The 22,367-nt window shown below is 54.8% G+C and overlaps 1 protein-coding gene across 1 annotated transcript in view; it reads left to right on the top strand.

Moving 5' to 3' along the window:
• PTPRN2 (protein tyrosine phosphatase receptor type N2) overlaps nucleotides 1-22,367 on the top strand; it is a 555,617-nt gene that overhangs the window by 511,145 nt on the left and 22,105 nt on the right. Inside the window, exons 17-19 of the mRNA XM_040259938.1 lie at nucleotides 6,128-6,205; nucleotides 19,205-19,324; nucleotides 20,330-20,496. Of these exons, the coding sequence (XP_040115872.1) occupies nucleotides 6,128-6,205; nucleotides 19,205-19,324; nucleotides 20,330-20,496 (365 nt within the window). The remainder of the gene's footprint in view (nucleotides 1-6,127; nucleotides 6,206-19,204; nucleotides 19,325-20,329; nucleotides 20,497-22,367) is intronic.

The following is a 22,367-nucleotide window of genomic DNA, read 5'->3' as shown; positions in this document are numbered from 1 at the left end:
TCCTGCCCTGCACCGGCGGCAGGGGTGGGGTTTAGAAGGAAACTCTGGAGCGCCCCCCCCCCAGCACAAGGGGAAGAGGGGCTGGAAGGTGGGCCTGAGGGCTGGAGTGAGTGTGGGTGGCAGGTGGTGAGACAAGCCTGCTATCTACACTCAGAGTGCCACGTTGGCACCACCTGGACCCGCAGCAGAGCGTGGGGAGTGGGTGTGGGCTGTGTCCCCTTGGTCTCGGCGCCAGTCTTCGGGGAGGATCAGGCCACCTCACTCAGTTCTCAAGTTGGCTTCACAGACAGGCACGCCGGATGCAGCCCGTCCTGGGGCTCTGGTGACGGAGGTTCTGGGAGTGTCGGGGGCTGAGGGACGGGGCTGTCTCTGATTCCTGAGAGAGCCTTGTGCGAGCCACCAGCCACAGTCGCCGCTGTCCTCGGTGGCGACCCTGGTGAGACAGCTCGCCGGCCGCCACGAGCAGGCCCGCCGGCCGCAGACCACTGCCGTCGTGGTGGCTCATTTCAATGCCTCTGCTGCACACACCTTATCATGGCGCCGGTGCACCGCGGGTCAGTCCCACTTCCTGACACTTCACAACCAGACAGCAGGAGCTCTGTGTAACACACGTGCTGTGAGAAGGGGACCCGCAGTGAGCACCCCGTCTGCACCCGCCCAAGCCCAGGCCCGTGTTTCTGGGACTATATTTAAGGAGTCACGCCTTCATTTCTGGCCGCATAGACATCAAATGTTGGCTCCGTGCGTGCAGAGGCCTCACTGCAGCCCTTCAGTCAGTCTTCTCAGTAAACACTCTTGGTGAGTTTGGTATTTTTCCATCAATTCTAATTCAAAAAGCCAAGCGAAAGCCCCATTGATTTCCCTGTGTCTCCTCCGATGAGGCTGGGGTTTGTGCCTGCCGGGTCTCAGTGATGGGCTGCAGAAGGGGGGAGCAGCCTCTGTCCTGTTGGGCTCCTTCCCTGGAACGAACACATAACAGGCAGAGACATTCCTTCAAGTCTGAGAGACGGGGGTTCAGTGTCGGAGCGCCCGACTCTCCCCCTTGAATGGCTTCTGGCTTTCAGAAGTCTGGGCCACTTCAGGCTAGTTAGGACCGGCGGAGGATAAGGGGCTGGAGGCCACATCACCGCCCCCTCCTCTCTGAGCTGCCCAGCCCCCCACTCCTACACCCTCCCCATCTCTCTCCTATTGGCGGAGATTCAGAACAGCCTCCCAGGCCCAAAGATGGGGCAGGGGCACAGGTCAGAAGGTGACACCAGGAGAGAGACATGACTTTTCAGTGTCTTTTATGTTTTCCTTTTATTTTGCCCCACGATTCTTTCTGTTCATATCTGGGGTGTAAGTATGAATTAGAAGAACTCCTCGACTCCTCTTCTCCCTGAAACGACTGACGGTCCCGTGACAACCAGCTTCCTGGCAGAGCTGAATAAGAAGCTTACGATTAGAGCCCAAGAAGCCCAGCTGTGCAGAACAATACTACAATAATCACACCGGCCATATTTGCACTTAGTCCTCATTAGAGTTCAGGGAAGCCACCAGTGCTAAATAGTGTGCCATCTCTGCTTTGAAATCAGAGGTCACCAGAGTCTGTGGGAGCTCTGGGAGAGAAACCGTCAGCCATACGGGAGCTTGGTCACTTCTGGGCGTGGACTAGGGATATTGTTACCACTATTTTGAGAGCACACACGTTCCTCACCAGGGGCAAGTCTGAACATCTCAATGACACTTGAAATTAAACTTACTCTTCACTCCTCTGTTTATTAATAAAGGGGGAGAATTGTTTAATTTTTAAACTCATTTAATTTTTAAACTCAAAACAAATTTAAGTAGTGCAAATTGATTCTTCAGAAAATAACTGCTCAGATGCACTGAACATCACAATAAATTGTCCAAATAGGGGGAACAATTCCTTGGTTTTCAGATTTATAAGCAAACATCCATATATTTACAATTATAGTTGGCATGCGTACATGCTAAGTTACTTCAGTCGTGTCTGACACTTTGCGGCCCCCTGGACTGTAGCCCAGCAGGCTCCTCTGTCCGTGGGATTCTCCAGGCAAGAATACTGGAGCCGGTTGCCATGCCCTCCTCCAGGGGAGCTTCCTAACCCAGGGATCAAGCCCACATCTCTTACATCTCCTGCGTTGGCAGGTGGGTTCTTTACCACTACCGCCACCTGGGAAGCCCAATTATAGTTTATATCCATTATTTTTCTGAAATCTCAACTCGTAAGAATATTAAAATAATTCAAGTTCATAAGCCACACTCTCTCCCACTGATTTTACCAGTTTCCCAGCAAACCCTCACCGTAAGACTTGGTATCTGGAAAAGTGGCTTGAAAACTCTGCCTGATAGGGTCTAGTTTTTAGAAACCATGTGTGCAGTTTGCTTTGCATATTATGAAAAGCAAGTATAAGTGGTCCCGGGGGCAGAACCAACATTGTGCTAACCTGTACACCAGCCCGCAGCCTCACCCCAAGTCACTCTTCCAGGCTTCAGAACATGGGTGCCCTGGTCTTAACATACTGAAGGCTTAACTTTTAAGATGAGTTTTGTTTGGAACATCAGGGAAATATTGGTACATTTTCTGATGCAGATTGGAGCTAGTCGCTCTATTATAACTCTCCTTCTACAGCTTGAACCAAATCTCTAGGGATATACCTTTCAGGCACCCTGGTTCAGGTTCTGTCTCTTTTTTTATATTGGCGAATAGTTGATTAATAATGCTGTCTTAGTTTAAGCTGTATGGCAAAGTGATTCAGTGAAGCATATACATGTATCTCAGTTCAATTCAGTCGCTCAGTCGTGTCCGACTCTTCGCAACCCCATAGACTGCAGCACGCCAGGCTTCCTTGTCCATCACCAGCTCCCGGAGCCTACTCAAACTCATGTCCGTTACGTTGGTGATGCCATCCAACCATCTCACCCTTTGTCGTCCCCTTCTCCTCCCACCTTCAATCTTTCCCAGCATCAGGCTCTTTTCCAGTGAGTCAGCTCTTCGAATCAGGTGGCCAAGCTATTGGAGCTTCAGCTTCAGCATCAGTCCTTCCAGTGAATATTCTGGACTGATTTCCCTTAGGATTGACTGGTTGGACCTCCTTGCAGTCCAAGGGACTCTCAAGAGTCTTCTCCACACCACAGGTCAAAAGCATGAATTCTTCGGCACTCAGCTTCTTTAGAGTCCAACTCTCTCATCCATACATGACTACTGGAAAAACCACAGCCTTGACTAGATGGACCTTTGTTGGTAAAGTAATGTCTCTATCTATTCTTTTTCAAGTTCTTTTCCCATTTAGGTTATTACAGAGTACTGAGCAGAGTTCCTTGTGCTACACAGCAGGTCCTTGTTGGTTATCCAGGTGGCATCTTCATGAGACTCAACCCAAACTTTGGGGGTCTACTTTTTCTGAAAAAAAAATCCCAGAATCTCAGAGCTAAAGGACCCGTAGAGACCACATCCCACTTCTCCAGCCCCTCCCACCCCATTTCACAGAAACTGAGGTGGAAGCCAGAGGGCCTGACTTTGCCCACGGTCCTGGCGCCTCGTGCGGCCACAGCGGTCGTACAGATGGAAGTGCGCTGCAGAGAAGTAAGAAAGAAGGCGGATGATCAGCCTTGACATCAGCGGAAGCCGACGCTCATCCCCACCAGGAGTGCCGGTGGAGACGCCCTCACCCGGCCGCCGGGGTGGCAGCCAGCGTGCCTGCGCGAGGAGTCGTGTTCCCAGAGACTGACGATTTCCTCTAGTCACCACACCTACCCTGCCCTGCAGGTCTTCAGTGTGCTGAGGCTTCTGCCGTTCAGTTCAATGCTTGCTTTACTTTCCTTCAGTCACAGCTGCACAAAACTGGACAGAGGCTGCCGTGTACGAGGAAGGCCTCATCTTTGCAACACGCACAGAACGTGCGCGGGATGAGGTGATGGCGCTTGTCCTCCGAGCGACTGTTGAGCTGGTGGCACAGGTCGCCGCTCTGTGATCATTTACTGCCTTCCGAGCGGCAGCCACGTGATACAGTCAAGGGGGAGGGGAGTGACATGGGCCACCGCGCACCCCCTGCACCCAACCCCGCGTCCTCCCATCTCCAGCTCGGGTTGATGGCAACGGAGTGACATGGAGACCTCTCCCCACAGGAGGCCTTATTTACCTCCCGAAACCCTGATCCGATGTTTGCTTTCAATCACATATTTCTCACTGTGAAAGCAGCTAAATGTGCTGGGTTGTACATGTGAAGGATTTTAAAATGCGTTGCTCTCTGAATTGCTTTGGGCAAAAAAGCACATTTGAAAAGGAGGTGGGGTTATACTTTTCATGCAGAACTATTTGCAAGGAAGAGACAGGGTCCCTGTAAATAGCTGTCACCCCCAACAAATGCATATTTTAAACATCAAAACTCCTTATTTCTGCCAAGCACGTTCCCACTGAAACATTTTAATTGGGGCTTTCAGCAAGAGTAACGTAATTTTACCTGTATTGTGTGTTGTTGTGAATTTCCAGTTTTAATTACGAATCACTAAATTAGATGCACAGAAAGCGTTTTTTCCCTGCCCCCCCACCCCTTAGCTAGCATCACGTTGCTGTGCTGATGGAGTGACTTACATCTGTTCTCCTGTGCTCCTTCCCGCTCTCGTGGTACACATAATTATAAGGCGCACTGGGGGCGTCCTTTCAGACTGACAGCCGTGGGCTCTGAAAGTGCTGACGGGCAGGCCACACCGGATGCATGTGAAAGGGGACACGAGCCCTTCTCAAACCCAGACTCGGAGGGGCCTGCAGGTGACCCGGGGCTCCCAGCCGATGTCCTAACGTGTGACCATTGATTCGTGCGTGGCTGCACCTTTCTTTTCACCATGTTGGGAAATGAGTTCTTAACAAGTACCTTTAAATTTGGAGCGTTTTAAATCTTTCATCAAACCCTGGTGTCAAAAGAGTAAAAACCAGGGCTGGATGGAAAGAATAAAGGAGGCTGTGTGTCTGATAAGTGAGCGGTCACCTGACACCCAGGGGAGACCCGCCTGCTCTCTTCTGGGGGTTGTCTCTGTGGTCCCCAAGAGGGGACAGTGAGGATGTCCTGCTGACACCTCGCCTGGCCCCTCCCTTGTCCTTTCGGGACACCAGCGTGAGAGGGAGAACACCGTCTGATTTAATCCGATTTGCTGCTCCAGGCTTTGTTCTCATGTTTTTTTCCTGCTTAGTCTTAGAATTAACTGTTCTAATGAAGGTCTTTTAAGCCAGACTTCCTCTCTCGGAGCCAGCAGGCCGCGTTCAGGCAGATCGACAGCCAGGAAGCTCACCGCTGCATTCTCCTTTATTTGTTTGTTTTCGGTCCTTGTCTGGCGAGGTGGAAAGAGAATATGAAATGAGCTGCTGGAAGCCTGGGCCCGTCCCCGGCCAGTACCTGCTGGGCTGGCTCTCGGACCCGGGTGGCTCAGCTGGGCCCTTTCGGGGTGCAGAGCAGCACAGCAGCACGGGAGGGGGTTTGCCTCCTCCTGGGAGGCAAGAGGCACTGTTGCTGGGCCCCTCCAGGTCCGAGCGATGCCCAGCCCAGTGCCCACAGTGCCAGCCTCGGCCGCGTCACTTTTGAGCCCTGTGTGTGGTGGTGGTGCCCATGGAGACCGTGCACGCCAGTGGAACACCTCCGCGGTCACAGTCATCGTGGGCTTGTCGCCACGTGGGTGACCCGGGCGCCTTCCCTGCCTCCCCTCGGCCCCGCTTCACGTGGCCCCTACCTGGCTGACGCCCTGGCATCCGGTCTCTGGTTCACTGGCCTCCACTCTACTGACGCAGCTCAGTTACCGCCATTCCAGGTGTCAGAAGCACGTTCAGCCCCATCACCAGGCTCCAGGCACAGGCCCCCAGGCCCCCCTAAACTCCAGGCACCAGGCCCCCCTAAACTCCAGGCACCTGCCCCCAGGCCCCCCTAAACTCCAGGCACTGGCCCCCAGGCCCCTCTAGAATCCTGGGGGGTGTTAGGTCAGGAGGGGTCTGGCAGGGGCCAAGGGGTTTCCGGCCTCCACAGAGGTGGTGTGTGTCGGGCCTGGGGTCTGTCCGCGCAGGACTCAGGGCCCCGGCTCTCCCCGGCCCTGCCCTTCCTGGGTTCATCTTCCTCCTATGCTCTTGTCTCCGCAGATGGACCACGACCCCAGGAAGCCTGCGTACATCGCCACCCAAGGACCCCTGCCCTCGACTGTGGCTGACTTCTGGCAGGTGACTCTTTTTAAATTAAATTTTGTTCTGAGTCTAACAGCTTAATAAATTGATCATGAGTAATGCCTTGGACGGAGAAGGCAATGGCACCCCACTCCAGTACTCTTGCTTGGAGAATCCCATGGATGGAGGGGCCTGGTAGGCTACAGTCCATGGGGTCGCTAAGAGTCGGATACGACTGAGCGACTTCCCTTTCACTTTTCACTTTCATGCACTGGAGAAGGAAATGGCAACCCACTCCAGTGTTCTTGCCTGGAGGATCCCAGGGATGGGGGAGCCTGGTGAGCTGCCGTCTATGGGGTCGCACAGAGTCGGACACGACTGAAGCGACTTAGCAGCAGCAGCAGCAGCAGCAGCAGCAGCATTGCCTTGGATTCAATTAAGCCAATCCAGATTTGTTTACAGGTGTTCATCACACGTTCCTTGGTTTCAGAATTTATATGAGCTCGTTCATATTTTTTATGATCAACCTTCTTTTCCAAAACTTGAGTATGAAAAATTCCCTTTGAGATATTAAATCTTTAAAGACTTTTACTTGTTAAGCTGCTTCAGTCACTTTATCTTATGAAATATAATGAAATAACGCATGCGTAAATTATTGTGTTTTAGTCAGATGTGTCTCTTATCGATGGTTTTAATCTTATGAAGGTTAAAAAATGGTGCTCAGATTATAGTCTCTCTCCTTGTGGATTCTCTGTAGTAATGCATTTGAGAAGCCAGGCTGGTCTCTTTTCATCCAGCAAATACCGCACACTCAGATCAGGCTCGGGCGCTGGGGACACTGGCCAGTGAGAGGAGAGCCAGGGGCCAGTGGGACCTCGCCTCCGTGCCTCGGGTCTCCCTGCCCACCGTCCAGCAGGCGGCAGAGCTCTGGGGGCACACGGGGTCCCGCCACTGCCTGGTGGTTGAAACAGGGCCCTACTGTGAGTCAGGCCAACGGGCGTCCCAGGACTGGCAGAGTGCACGCTGAGGACGAGATGAGGGAGGCGTGGCCTCTGGGTCCGAAGGTGATGGGAGCAGCGTGAGGGCACAGGGCCAGGCTGTTGGGGTCCAGTGGCTGCGCAATCTCTCGCCCAGAGGGACCCGCTGAAGTTGGCAGAGTCCACGTTCCCTGCTCCCCATGCCCCGTGTCCCTGCTGAGAGGTCGTGCACCCCAGGAGGGCCAGGAGGCCAGCTCTGGCCTGGAGCCGAGGGGCCTCCCCACCCCACGCAGAGCTGTCCCCCTGAGCCACGAGCCCACCCATCCCAGCTTGCCTACGGAGCGCTGCTGGAGTTCCATGGAGGGTGTGCTCGGTCACCTTCCTGCTGCCCCCCAGGCTCCATACTCAGACAGAAAGAACACAGAAAGCCCCGAGTCGTGTGGTAGAACAAGGGACCCGCAGAATTCCACGGTCACGGCCTCAGCCCGCCATCCCAGCACGTTTGTGCAGGAGTGCCTCAGAGGGGTAGTTTCACTTCTACCAGCTTCAGGCCCCAGTCGCAACTGCCTGTAGGCAAAGCTTCTCTTGCCAACAGAAGCACAAATTCCTAAGGTCGTGTCGACACTCACACAGTCATCGCTTACATCCATGGACCACCTACCCTGGGGCAGGCCCTGTGGTGGGGTTTGTATATTTTAACCCCTAGAGTTTGCGTTCTACGAGACTCGCGGTTCATACTCTGCCCCAGTTCACATGGTTGGTACGTGGGGCCGATGGTATATTTTTCTTACTGCTTGTTCTGAGCGGTTGCCATTGTTGGGGGCCGTTCTTTGTGCCAGCATTTGTAAACCATGGAATGTCCTAGAGATTTTATGGAAGTCTGATATTAAGGAGCATTCTTGGAATGGAAAGGAAACATCTCTAAATGCTGCAACTGGAGAAAACTGTTCAAGTGAGATGCAGTGCAAGACACTGTGAGAGACACCTCAGTCAGCACTTACCAAACCTCTGAGAAACACTGGGTCCCTCGAGGCGGCAGTGGACACTGGCCACTAGGCCGCCCTCCCAGGCCGTCGCAGGCCCGTCAGCTCATCACAGCCCCCAAGACACCCTGCAGCAAAAGGACCTCCCTGACTGTGTCTCCACAAGTGCCCTTGAGCCAGAGGCGCAGTCTCTACACCAAGCCTCCAGGTCCGGTTGCAGGAAGAACACAATGGAGAGGTGCTGGCCTCGGACAGAGGGTGTCTTAGCATCTGCTTCTCAGCACAGTTACACGGGCTGGGTTGGGCTCTAGAGTGTGTATTCTAGAAATGGCACCCAGCAAGCACGCCTCCTGATTAACCACCCAAGGTCACAGGCTCAAAATTCCAGGTTCCCTTCACTGCCTTGGGCTCTACAGAAAGTGCGTGGAGAAGAACGCCTGCCTTTAAACTTCTTGCAGAAGACAGAGCCTCTCAAAAACCATGGTGAAGTGGAGGTTCCTTTAAGGATAAAACCTGCTTTGAAGCATAAGAAGTTTTCTGTTGGAAAGACAATACATTCTGAGTGAGAGTTCACGTCTGGATTTATGTCTTCCCCAATAGTTCAGCAGAGAAGGCACTGGCACCCCACGCCAGTACTCATGCCTGCAGAATCCCAGGGACAGAGGGGCCTGGTGGGCTGCAGTCCATGGGGTTGCCAGGAGTCAGACACGACTGAGCAACCTCACTTTCACTTTTCACTTTCATGCACTGGAGAAGGAAATGGCAACGCACTCCAGTGTTCTTGCCTGGAGAATCCCAGGGACGGGGGAGCCTGGTGGGCTGCCGTCTGTGGGGTCGTCCAGAGTCGGACATGACTGAAGCGACTTAGCAGCAGCAGCAGCAGCAGCAGCAGGTAAATAATCCGCCTGCAGTGCACGAGACACAGAAGATGTGGTTTGATCCGTGGTCGGGAAGACCCCCTGGAGAAGGAAATAGCACCCACTCCAGGATTCTTGCCTGCAGAATCCCAGGGACGGAGGGGCCGGGTGGGCTACAGTCCAACGCGTTGCAAATTGTTGGACATGACTGAGCGACTAAGCACGGCACACACGGCCTTTGACAGGGTTGGACACAGGAACTCAGCACCCGTAACAGAAAATGTCGAAGATCTTCCTTTCATCTGAGCTCTGGGGTGCTGCCCTGAGCCCTTCCCCAGAGGATCTCACGGGGTTTGTCCGTGGTGAGAGGCCCTGGTCCGCAGTGAGAGGTCCTGCAGGAGAGGCCCTGCTGTGTGAGTGGTGTGGGCAGCGCAGAGCCCAGGCCGGGAGGGGAACACAGTGGGGCATTCCTCCACCAGCTTTCAAACAAGGCCGCATTCACAGGCTCCGTGGACGTGGATCTGGGGGACATTATTCCACCCAATAGGATGCCAAGGAGGAAAACAGACACGGAGCCCCAGGGTGGCACCATCATGACCAGGAGACTGGAGGCAGACGGCAGGGGGACAGGCGGGCAGGCGGGCGGAGGACACCGGCAAAGCAGAGACACCCGGGGCCGTCAGCAGGGGGCACACGAGGTGGGCACCGCAGGCCCAGGGTGAGGGGCGACACCCAGAGGAGCGGCTAGGGAGAGGCTCTGTCTTCACGCAAGCGTGGCGCTTCCAGAACATTACATCGTGGGTGTGACCCAGCGGCAGCCCACGCTGCAGTCACCTCAAGGCGGGGTCTCCCGCCCCAGCCAGGCCCTTCCCTCCCGACCCTGCACCCCCTCGGGCTCTGCCAGGACGCAGCGCCACTCGCCCTCCAGTGACTAGAATTCTTTCTCTGAATTCACACCTCATGTTCTAAGAATTTGATTCCAAAACCAAATGCACATAAGACCCACAACCTTCCTGTAGAAATGTGTTCTGACCTGTGAGGACAGCCCGGGTATTCCTGGGCCTGAAGTGCCTGCTCTGAGAGAAGTCGGCCAGCAGCCAAGTCCACGAAGGGGAGGCAACAGTGACTGAGCGCTTACTGTATGCTGGGCCCTGGGCAGGCACAGGGGGGTGTGGCCTCACCTGACGACCTGGGATGAAGCTGTCACGAGTGCGTGATCCCCAAAGGCACTCCTGCAAGACGGGAGGTGGCTAGTGGTCGGGGGGTCAGGGAGTTGGTGTTTGATGGTACGGAGTCTCAGTCTGGGGAGATGGGAGGGTTCTGGGGGTGGTGGTGGTGAATGTCCTGAGTGCCCTTGAACTGTGTACTCAAAACCCATCAAGAAGGTATTTTTACATTACGTATACTTTACTAGAATAAAAGAAAGTCAGGATCCCGATCCCACAGAGCACTGAGGCCCAGGGCTCCACACGACCCGCCCCCCCAATCCCCACAGCAGCTGCACAGGCGTCAGACCTGACCCCATGATCAGACCCAACCCCGGAGATCAGATCCGACCCCTGTGATCAGGCCTGACCCCGTGATCAGACCCGACTCCTGAGATCAGACCCGACCCCCGTGATCGGACCCAACCTCTGTGATCAGGCCCAACTCCCATGATCAGACTCGACCCCTGAGATCAGGCCCAACTCCCGTGATCAGGCCCAACTCCCATGATCAAAGCCGATCCCCAAGGCCAGACCCCACCCCCGAGATCAGACCCGACCCCTGTGATCAGACTTGATCCCATGATCAGACCCGACCCTGTCATCAGACCCCACCCTGTGGTCACAGCTCCACAGGCTGTGAAGTGAGGGGCCAGTGAGTGGGCAGGTGAGTCTCTGTAGAGGAGAGAGAGGCCATCGGCAGTGGGAACACTGTGCTCAGGGCCAGCCCCTGCTGTGAGGACCTCAGGGTGCGTCCTCTCCAGGCACAGAGGGCGTGTACCACACCCTCCAGCTGTGCACGTGTGCAAGGCTAGAGCCAGGCTAGATCAGGGTGAGGACTTCTCGGAGGGCTGTGGTTTCCGCACGAGGAGCGGGGCAGGTCTGCCACCTGCCAGGGGCCAGGCTCACACGTGAGCACCAGGCAACTGGGAGCCTGGGGGCAGCTTTCTCAGAGAATAGCGCTTCGGGGCTGTGAGCAGGGAGGACGAGTCCCGGGCACAGGCTGCCGGCGCTGAGCCACCCGGCCAGGCATCACCCGCCCGTCCTAGAGCTGCTCCGGCCCCAGTCCACCAGCCCCCTCGCCACTGTCCAAGGAGCCCTGTCTGCCGTCCCCCCTGTATTTTTGGACCGCAGCGCGGTCAGCTGGTTCAGGCGCCTGAGCACTGTCCACGCATGTGGACCCCGCAGTCGGCCGAGTGGTGCCTGAGCTCAGCCCGGGGCTTCTCGGGGCTGGGACTGGTGGCCGGCCCTGCTCACCGGGAGCTGAGGGGCAGGGAAGACACTCTAGGATTTCCAGCTTTGCCCTCCCTGCTTGACAGGCTTTTTGGTGACTTTCAGATGATGCAATCAGAGGCTGGGGAGCTGGGCCTCGACCCCCAGGTACAGGCGCTGAAGGCAGCTGGAATTCAGCTGGTGCCCAATTCGTACGAACACTTATTAACATTTTACCAAGACAAAGTCCACCTGTTGCTTTCTATTTCCCACTTTCTGCAAGCATATTCTACTAGAAGTCTTCAGTGGGGCAATGTACTTTCTTTTCCAAGCAGTGGGGCTTGGTTTAACTAAAGAACTTAAGCTCCTCAGCACTCATCAGTCACCGCTCTTAGGATGGACAAGGAGAGACCCGAGTGGAGGGCTGTGGAAGGTCCCAAGAACCTAAGCGTTTTCCTCCAGGAACTTAGGATGAGAATGGCAGTGATGAGCTCCACGACTGACCAGTGCACCCGGGCAGTGGTGGGTCCAGCAGACGGGGAGCCGGAAGGCAGCAGCCCCTGCCCCCACCTCTGGCAGGTCAGCTAAGGGTGACCCCTTTATAGTGAGTACCACCAAGCCCCCAGGAGCCAAGCCTGGAGCAGCCAGAGGTGGTCCTTGCAGACACCCAGCACCCCGCAGTCTGCAGGACGCCCGGTCAAATCATACCCACTGGCTCAGAGACCATGTCACATCGGGGCTCGTGGCTTCTGGTGGTCCTAAGAGGCGGGACACAGAGTTGGAGGAGGTCCCTGGTCCCTGTCCCCCATGATGCCCACGCAGTCACTTCCTCTGTTCATCCAGCACAAGCCCTGGGCAACGAGTGATGGGAGAGGAGGGCTTGCAGAGGTAGCGGTTCTGGAATATTAAGAGGCTGTGGATGGAGCAATGGACTCAGGGGCCCTGTTAACTCACAGACTGATTGATTCTAGAGCACATTATCTAATTGGCTGTCCAGTTGCTCAGTCACGTCTGCTCTTTGCAACCCCATGGACTGCAGCACGCCAGGCTTCCCTGTCCTTCACCATCTCCCAGGGTTTGTTCAAACTCGTGTCCATCGAGTTGGTGATGCCATCCAACCATCTCATCCCCTGTCGTCTCCTTCTCCTGCCTTCAGTCTTTCCAAGCATCAGGGTCTTTTCCAATTAGTCGGCTCTTTGCATCAGGTGGCCAAAGTATTGGAGCTTCAGCTTTAACCTCAGTCCGTCCGATGAATATTCAGGACTGATTTCCTTTAGGATTGACTGGTTGGATCTCCTTGTAGTCCAAGGGACTCTCAAGTCTTCTCCAGCAACGCAGCTTGAAAGCATCCATTCTTTGGGTCCCAACCTTCTTTATGGTCCAGGTCTCACATCCATACACAAAACCATAGCTATACAGACTTTTGTCAGCAAAGTAATGTCTCTGCTTTTGAATATCTGTCTAGGTTGCTCATAGCTTTTCTTCCAAGGAGCAAGCATCTTTTAATTTCGTGGCTGCAGTCACCATCTGCAGTGATTTTGGAGCCCAAGAGAAGAAAGTCTGCCACTGTTTCCATTGTTTCCCCATCTATTTGCCATGAAGTGATGGGACCAGATGCCATGATCTTCGTTTTCTGAATGTTGAGCTTTAAGCCAACTATTTCACTCTCCTCTTTCACTTTCATCAAGAGGCTCTTTAGTTCCTCTTCACTTTCTGCCATAAGGGTGGTGTCATCTGCGTATCCGAGGTTATCAATATTTCTCCCGGCAATCTTGATTCCAGCTTGTGCTTCATCCAGCCTGGCATTTCGAATGATGTACTCTGCATATAAGTTAAATAAGCAGGATTATCTGATTAAATTAAAGGACTACAGGAATTGAGGACAGTGAGTTTCCTGAGAAAAACCTGATCTTTTGTTTCTGTGTTTTAACGTCAGAAGCATTTTAACCACAGGCCCTAGATTTTCCAGGATGTTTTTCTTCAAACATTTATTCTGATTGAATTTTCTGCACATGAATTCACAAATCTTTATAGATAAAAGGGAACTTTTGTCAGATCATCTTACATCAAGGTGGGATTTGGGAACCGTGCCCTGTGTTGTCGGGCATGGCGCGCCTCGCACCCGGCTATGCGTGTGTCTACCACCAGGCACGCGGGTCAGAGCTCAGGCTCGCGTGAAAAGCACAGCCTGGGCCTTGATTTTTATGGCCCTCAGCCGAAACAGCCTGCTTTCACGTGTGATATCAGCTCCCTCATCCGTCTTTCCTTTTTCTTCTTCTCATTCTTTTTCATTCATTCTTTGACTTCTTCTTTTTTCTCCTCCTTCTTCTCACAAGTGGATCTGATGCATCCACGTCAGGTCCTGGTTTTGAAACGGTGACAGCCTGAGTGGTGCTTTTACCTAAGAAGCCAACGTGTGTGTTAGATGTGAAACGTGAGCATAGCCCAGGGGCGGTAAGCGCTTCTACATGACAACACGCCCGGGCTCAGGCGACTTCCCACACGGTCGAGTGCCTGACAGATACCTCTGCGGCAGCTGCGTGAGGTTCAGGTGAACGGGCAGCTTGGTTTGCGCATGGCCTCGCTGTGGAAATGCTTCAGTGGCACACACGAGCCCCCTCGCCTCTGCTCAAAGAGAAGCAGGCCGTTCTGTCTTTGCAAAAGGACGCTTGCTGGATTCCAGTGAACGAGCAAGTGTTTCTATTCAGATGGTTCTCCTTCCTGCCTGGGCACAAACACTGCTGGTGGGAAAGCACCCAGAGGGGCCTGCTACAGTTTATCAGCATCGGGACTGACTTGAGCTCAGGTCAGACTTTTTTTAAAGATTTATTTATCTGCTTCTTCATTTCTGGGTGCTCCGGGTCTTCGTTGCCTCCCTCAGGCTTTCTCTGGTTGTGACGAGCAAGAACTACCCTCTAGTGTGGGGCACAGGCTCGTCACTGTGGCGACTTCCCTCGTTGCAAGGCGCAGGCTCAGTAGCTGTGGCACATGAGCTTAGTGGCCCTGTGGCATGTGGGATCCTCTGGACCAGGGATTGAACCCATGTCCCCTGGGTTGGCAGGCCAACTGTTAACCACAGATCTTAATGTCTGCGAGACTCCTTCCTCCCTGCTCAGCCCTTCCTGGGGGTCAGGATTAAGTATTGGCTTTGCTCCCATTACTTCGGGGTTTTATCTGCGAAAGAGGCCCATGCAGACAGCTCTGTTTACAGAGAAACAAACCAGGTGGGTTTGTGTTATGAGTCCTGCATGAAGACATAATGAAGACTTAATCACCTTCGTTCACATTTAGCCGAATTGCCACCTGCCTCACTCACAGCTTGACTCAGGGACAGTGACTGTGTGGCTGAAACAGACCAGAGGCTGGGAAGACTTCAGGGCACACTTCTTAGGGCCATCCTCTGGACAAGGCGAGAAAGGGCCTGGGGGTCTGCTCTGCAGAAGGTGCTCAGACACTGCTGTTTTCTCTTCTTTAATCGATTACAGAGTGCATGGTTGACATAAAATGTGTTCTCAGACCTCTTTGTCAGCATCCTCACTGCCAGACTTAAGCTGATCTCTCCTCCACCTATGAAAAGAAGTTGGCAGCAGAAATGAATCCTGTGTCAGGGATGGAGGGGCACATTCGGCCTGCTCTGGAGAAAAGCTGTCTCCACTTCACGTAGCGGCTGCTGCAGCAGGCGTGCAAACAGCACGCGGGCTTTCAAGAGGCACGTGTCTGCACCAAACAGGTCCTGGGAGGACTCTGCCAGGCCAGCCTTTGATAGCGTTTTCTTTGAGTTCTCTTTTCAGAGAGGCAGTCAAATGGTCTCTTTTTAAAATATGTATTGTTTTCAGCTAAGCATCAACTATAATAAAGCCTGGCGTCAGATGCCTTGGAGGTAGAGCTGGCAGCCAGACGGGCTGCCGTCTTCAAGGAGCTGACAGTCTGGTGGAAGAAAGCCGTGCCCACACAGGTGAGAGCAGAACAAGGTGGAGGGGCTTCACAGGACATGCCGGGAAGCGGGGGGACGCGTGCCCCAGAGGGACCAGAGCTCCTCACAGAGCAGGCGGCCCTGGGCTTGACCTGTCCGCATGGACCGCCTGCCTTTAATCAGGCGTTGTGCACTCCGAAGGAGTTTCTTTTTTTGCTAAACACTTGGTACTCAAGAAAGACTTCGGGTGAAGAAAATCTATAGTTTCCTTCCATCTGGTGTAATTTGATGAATAAAAGAAGGTTCGAACGGACGTGTCCCAACTCCTGTGGACGATTCGGGGGCTGGCATAGAGGCTGGGCCTCGGTGAGTGTGTTCATTTCCTGCGCTGCTGTGACAGATTTCCATCAACGGAGCGGCTGAGAGCTGCAGAAGCATGCTCCCTCTCAATTCCAGAGGCCGAGTCCAGCCCTGGTGCCGGCAGGGCTGTTCTCCCGGCCCTGAATCACCGAGACGAGACTCCTTCCTGCTCGCAGGGCCCGCGTGTTCCAGCAGCATCTCTGCAGCACCATCCTTGCGTTCACCTGGTGTCTCCCTCCTTTGTGCTCAATTAGGCCCCACCCTGATGCATCAGAACCTCGTCTTCTTATCCCGGTGACATCTGCAGAGACACTGTTTGCAAATCAAGCCACAGTCATCGGTGGCAGGGGTTACGACATCAGCATGTCATTTCAGGGACAAAGTCCAGCCCATAGCCAAGAGCAGCACGGCACCTCTTCTTTAACCAACAGTTGGTAAACTTGCTGTTATTGCCTAGTCGCTCAGTGGTGTCTGACTCTGTGACCCCATGGACTGTGGCTCACCAGGCCCCTCTGTCATGGGCGTCTCCAGGCCAGAATACTGGAGTGGGTCACCATTTCCTCCTCCAGGGGACCTTCCCGACCCAGGGACTGAACCCACCTGTCCTGCGTCTCCACACTGCAGGCAGACTCTTTACCGCTGATCCGCCTGGGAAGCTCACTCGTTTGGATGAAACAGCTGCCAAAGTGTGTGTTCCGCGCATGCACGCCGGAGGTCTGAACTGCTGGGTGTTAGCCTCTCCGCGCGCCCAGGTCTGATGGCCGTGAACTGGCTCCCGTGCTCGGCTGTGCCAGCTGTGCTCCCATCACATGCCCCTTTCCTGGGTGGCCTCTTGAGTGCCACGGAGGGGCTGGGGGTATGGGTTGCCTCTGGTGTGTTTTATGACAGCCCAGGACCCCTGAGGCGGTGCTACTGGTTAAGAATCTGCCTGCCAGTGCAGGAGACGTAAGAGATGTGGGTTCAGACCCTGGGTTGGGAAGGACCCCCTGGGGAAGGGAATGGCATTCCGCTTCGGTATTCTTGCCTGGAGAATCCCATGGGCGGAGGGGCCTGGTGGGCTACCGTCCATGGAGTCACACAGAGTCAGACACAACTGAGCATCTGAGCGCCGCCCAGGACCCCTGAGCTGCCGCCCCAACTCCCATGACACGCCCGCTAGTGAAGCAGTGATTGTCGCCACCGGGGCCCCGTCGCTCCCCGCCACCGCGTGCCAGGTGACAGCGTGCATTCAGGGTGGCCTTCCATGGTCGCTGCCGTGCGTCTGAGGAGACACTCAGGAGAAGGGGGCATTTCTGGTTGTTCTCCAAGCACAGCACCGGGAGGGACCTGTCCTTGGGATCCCCACCCGAGATGAGGTTTCAGCCGACCCAGGACCGGCAGTACCTGCCTCCTGTTTGGGAGAAGGAACCCACTTTTTTGCCGGTGAAAGCTGTTACAGTCCGATCCCTCTCCTCGCGCCGTGGCCTGGGGTGTCCTGACCTGTGTGAGGTCCCCAGTAAACGTGCCGCGTGCTCCGGGAGATGACACTGTGCTGTCTGAGCCCTAACCAAACGGGAAGTGTGGAAAGGGCCGTTTCTGGTATCAACCATCCGCTCCTCGGCTCAGCAAAGCCGCTGCTTCAGGGGACCACAGCAGGATCAGGGAGGACTCCAGGCGGCTGCCTGCTTCCTTGAAGAGAGCGCTGGAGGTATCTCAAAGACTGGGCATAGAAGTCGTGCCTTTCTCTTGCTGGGCACGACCCTGTGAAACTGACCCGGAAAGAGTGTGACCTCCCGTCCAGAAACGGACTCGACTGGGACTTCCACCAGACCCTATGTTCCCTCCAAAACCCACCGTGGATTCCCTGGTGTGCCCTGAAGTCCAGCCCTGCGAGCAGGGCACCGCGGTGGGAGGTGAGCAGGGAGTGGGTGCCCGAGCGGGTGAGACAGCTTCGATTTAGTCAGTCCCTCTCTGCTTCCACACAGTGACCTAAAAAGAAGTATTACCTCCTGGGGTGCTTTTGGAGTTGTTGGTCTAAATTGTTTCTTTCGGATTCACTCTCAACCACAGCTTCAGAGAGGCCCGAGCGTCCCCGGATGGAAGGAACCTCGGTGGGGAGGGCTTCCTGATTCCACACTCGGGGGTACAGCGGAGCCTTGGTGATTAGTTTATGGCCCGGATCATTGTATTTTTATTACACTCATAAAACCTGTGTTTCCCCTCATTTTCCTAATGGCTTCAATGAGCTTCTGTACCTTCTCCAGGCACATTAAACCACGGCGTGCGAGAAGGACCGATTAGGGCCAGTCTGGGAGCCGGCAAAGCTTAGAGCAGGGCGTCCACCTTGAATTGTTGGATTTGCACTGAAGAAGAGGGAAGCGTGTGGGCTTGAGTGTAATTCATATTTGTGTGGGCTTTTTGGTAAGCATTGCAGCAAGTCCCATTAAATTCCACCGCAGATGATACACCATGAGGGGCCTTAAGAATCTTAGCTGTTTCTATCACAGGGGTAGGGGTGATACCACCCCCACCAATTTAAAAGAGACACCAGTCTTAAAAGAGACAGCATCGTGCACACGTCTGATTTTCAGAATATAATTTAAAGGGAAACTCAGTACCAAGAACGTGAAGAGAAAGCATTTTATATCCGAGTTATGTGGATTTTATAAACTACAAGATCTTAATCAGATTGTTAAATCTATGCTTTAAAGAAACGGGAGCTCTGATACCAACTCCACATCTAGATGCAGTTGTTTGTAGAGACTTGGGAGAAGTTAGCGTAACCCAGCACAGGGAACATGGAGACTTTGTCCCTGCTCTTAACGTGCCAGCAGGTCCTCAGGCTGCTCAGGGATCCCTTGGAGTCAGTGAGTTGAGCGATTGAGCTCCCAGTCCACGGCCGCCGGCTGTGACACGTGTCTGAAAAGGAGTCGAGTTTGAGGGCCTGTGTGTCTTCACGGGTCTGGTGTTCAAATGTGGGTCCGTTTGTCTGCGCGTGCGGGAGCTGGTGTAGGGCTGCGGTGGATGACCGTCAGTTCAGGATGCCCTCTCCTTTGGGCAGAGCTGCTGTATTTTGGTAGAAGTGGGCATGCACTCTCTGTAACGCACGTGGCAGGAATCTTCCAGAGTCGGCTTCGGGTGGGATGGCAGCTCCACAAAGCAGACTGCTTCTCTGGTCCCACGGTGGTGACGAGCACACAAACGTGCCTGTGATTTCCCCCTGTGTCCCTCGGAACAGTGGCGTGTCCGAGCCAGCAGGCTGCCTGCCTGGGGCCCAGCACCTGATGCCCGGTGGCCTGTTTGTGGCACGTCAGAGACCAGCAGGGAGGACCCGAGGCTGAGTGGAGCAGGGAACCCAAGCGGTGTTAGGGCGTGGAATGGGTTTACTACATCCTGTTTGCAATGTCTCCTGGAACATGCAGACTGTGGGCCTGTGTACGCAGCTGCAAAGGCAGAGCTCACCGCCTAAGGATCCAGTTTCCCGGGGATGGGGCCGTGTGCGCCGTGCATCTGGGGCGCTGACTCCGCGCGTGGCGGGGCTCAGCGCCTCACCCGCCTCTCGGTCCGCAGATGGTGTGGGAGAGCGGCTGCGTGGTCGTCGTCATGCTGACCCCCCTCTCGGAGAACGGCGTCCGGCAGTGCTACCACTACTGGCCCGACGAGGGCTCCAGCCTCTACCACATCTACGAGGTACTTCCCAGGGCGCCCACCGGGCCATGGGCAGGGGGCCTGGCAGCTGTGGGCGGGCCCGTCCTGGGCAGACACCGGGCCGCCGTCCCTGGAGGCCCCAGGAGGTTTGCCCAGCCCTGTGGTCACAGACCCTGCAGACAGCCGTGCCGCAGGAACTCTGCCAGAAGGGGCGTGGTTTCCATTTTTAAATTCCAAGAATCCAAATTCAGACAGAAAGCACCCAAGAAAGGACTCACGGGGGCCTGTTTCCGGGAAGCAGCCCCTGCTGACCCTGGCTCTTCGCGGCCCGCCTGCCCCGGCTCCCGCTCCTTCGCGGGGCCTGTGCCCGTAGCGCCCACTCGGCCTTTCAACTCGCGGGTCCCCTGCTGGCCTGCTCGTTTCCTTGGCCGGCTTTTTGCCCACATCAAGAAGGAAGTAAATAACCTTGGGCAGTTAAACCAATACCAGAGTGTGCCCTTCGACGTTGCTTCCCATTAAAATTCGTCAGAACGCCAGAGTCCCTCAGGAGGGTTCACCTCAGACGCCTGCCTGGATGTTCCCCTCTAAGCTGGTCATGCTTTTGGGGTCCCCGCCTGGGCTCCCAGCGCTCAGAGCCTGGCAGCATCTACACGAACCTTTCGGTTTCGTCTTTCTGCAGCTGGGTGGGGCCTCTCTTAGGAAAGGCCAGTGAGAATAGAGCCCCGTTTGAGTTTTTGTCTGAAAGTATAATTTTTTTCTGGTGATTTTTCTCGGAGGCTTATATGGCTTGGAAAAGACAGAAAGTGCACTCGTTCCAATTGTAACGCATTTTTCCCAATAATTTGACTATTTGCCCCTGAGTGACATGTAGAAAAAAAAGCACAAAGTGACCTTTTGCATAAACCGTGTTGAACTTGGAAAGCTGGACAGCCTCCCCCGCCTGCCGCGTGCAGCCCCCTCCCCACACAGTGGTTCCGTGCTCGGGGAGCCGGGCCCCAGCCGATGCGCTCTCTGCCCGCCCCCGCCCTGTCCACTCCCCCCACCCAGGTGCATCTGGTTTCTGAGCACATCTGGTGCGAGGATTTCCTCGTGAGGAGCTTCTACCTGAAGAACCTGCAGACGAACGAGACCCGCACAGTGACTCAGTTCCACTTCCTGAGCTGGTATGACCAGGGGGTGCCTTCCTCCACCAGGTCCCTCCTGGATTTCCGCAGGTAAGACCCGCGGCCCGCCAGCGGGGTAGCGCACTCGGGTTGCCCCGGAGAGAGGGGACGCCTGGGTCCGAGGGGCCGTTTGCTGTAAGACGTGCCGTCTGTCTTATGCTTGTATGTCACAGGTGCATCCGTGTTAGCTGCAGTGGAGAGGAGGGAGATTGTGGTAACTCACATGTTGGTTGTGAGGCGTCTGTAGCTTTAGAGGTGTTAGATGCTAGGGGGCTGGGTATCTTAGAATTGTGGAAATGTGGTCATGTTTATCAATAAGATTCTTCACGTAGGGGACAATTCCTGGGGTTCGTATTTCACAAGGTATGGATGAATACAGCCCAGAGTTTTGGCTACTCAGCTGCTTAGAGATGGTGGTGAGAATGAGGCCCAGATGACTAGCTAATGGGTGACCTTGGATAAAACGCCTGTCTTGGGGTCACACATAACCCTGTATCTGTGGTGCAGTTTCGAAACTGACTGTTTTAAACATCTAGAAAGAAAATGAAGATGTTGAGGGCTACCCAGAACCATACTCTACATTCCCTGGAACCTCTGATTGGAAGTAGGCTTCCAGAAAATCTTCAAAACAAGAAATTGGAGAGTCAAGACAAAACACGCTTTAACGCACTTGAATTGCACGTGATCGGAAACTGACTTGTGTCCGAACGGTTCACGGACACGTAACTCCTGGGAAGTCAGAATGGCGACTGCTCCTGTCGTCAAGGTGGGGTTCCGAGTGTAAAGCTGGGCTTCTTGAATTTGGGGCACAGATTCTGAAGGTCACTTTGATACTACTTCTGTTCCTTTTAGTGCACTTTGGAAAAACAAACAGGGCTTGTTTTCTTTTTTTTTTTAATTGGATAATCCTTTGTATCAAATAGCACGTGAAACAGCTCCCGGAGAGACACTTGCTTGGCATCACACCTGTCACCCTCAGTCCGTCCCCAGGGAGGCAGGGGGCGCATGGCACACACCCAGACGTGCCCCCCGCCCCCACCCATCCCAATTGCCTGGTCGTTTTTTACATTTTCTTAATACAAATTTATTTCTAAAAACCTCGCTTAGAGCCCATTTCCTGATAGAATCTTCAAAAAGCAGTCAGCACTGGCAGAATGGGTGCAGCTGCGCAGACGGCCACCCCTGCGGTCTGACCGGTGTACTTGCTCATATGTGCATATAGGCGTGTTTCTAGTTCCACATCCGTGTGTGGAATCGGACGATCCACAACCCACCCTCTGTGTGTGCAGCCCGTCAGGAAGACAGATCGGATTCCCCCGCTTCCCTCTCTCCAGAGCCCCAGGAGACAGGGCCCGAGAAGTTTTCGGGAAATGAGATGCCTACGGGCCCGCGGCCCCAGGCCTTGGTCCCGTCACATCCTCAGGGCACGTGGCGCTCCCACGCAGTCGCTGCTCTGTGGCTCTCTGTCCGGCAGAGGAGACGGCTGGGAAGACGCTGGTCACTGCAGGGCAGCGGGCCGCGTGGCCCCTGCTGAGCAATAGGCCCAGCTCATTCCGTCTCTGGCCGAGCGCTTTCGTCAGAGACAGAGATGTGTAATTAAATGTTTCTGGCGCCCAGAGGGAGCACATTTACACTTTAAAGAGAAAGTGCTTCGCCAAGAGATAATTAGCGTCCCGCGCGGGCCTTGCTCTGAAGAACGCTCCCTGCCTGGGTCTCTCTCGCGGCGGTGTGCGCCGGCGCTCCCTGATGGACACGCGCTCTGTAAAGCGGACGCCCTGCTCTGCCAGCTGATCATCCCTGTCTGGGTCTCTCTCGCGGCGGTGTGCGCCGGCGTTCTGGGTCTCTCTCGCGGCGGTGTGCGCCGGCGCCCCCTGATGGACACGCGCTCTGTGAAGCGGACGCCCTGCTCTGCCAGCTGATCA

Source organism: Oryx dammah, unplaced genomic scaffold, assembly GCF_014754425.2.
Source record: "Oryx dammah isolate SB20612 unplaced genomic scaffold, SCBI_Odam_1.1 HiC_scaffold_18, whole genome shotgun sequence".
Lineage (NCBI taxonomy): Eukaryota > Metazoa > Chordata > Mammalia > Artiodactyla > Bovidae > Oryx > Oryx dammah.
The sequence above is the reverse complement of the archived record's forward strand: the minus strand, read 5'-3'. Positions and strand labels throughout refer to the sequence as shown.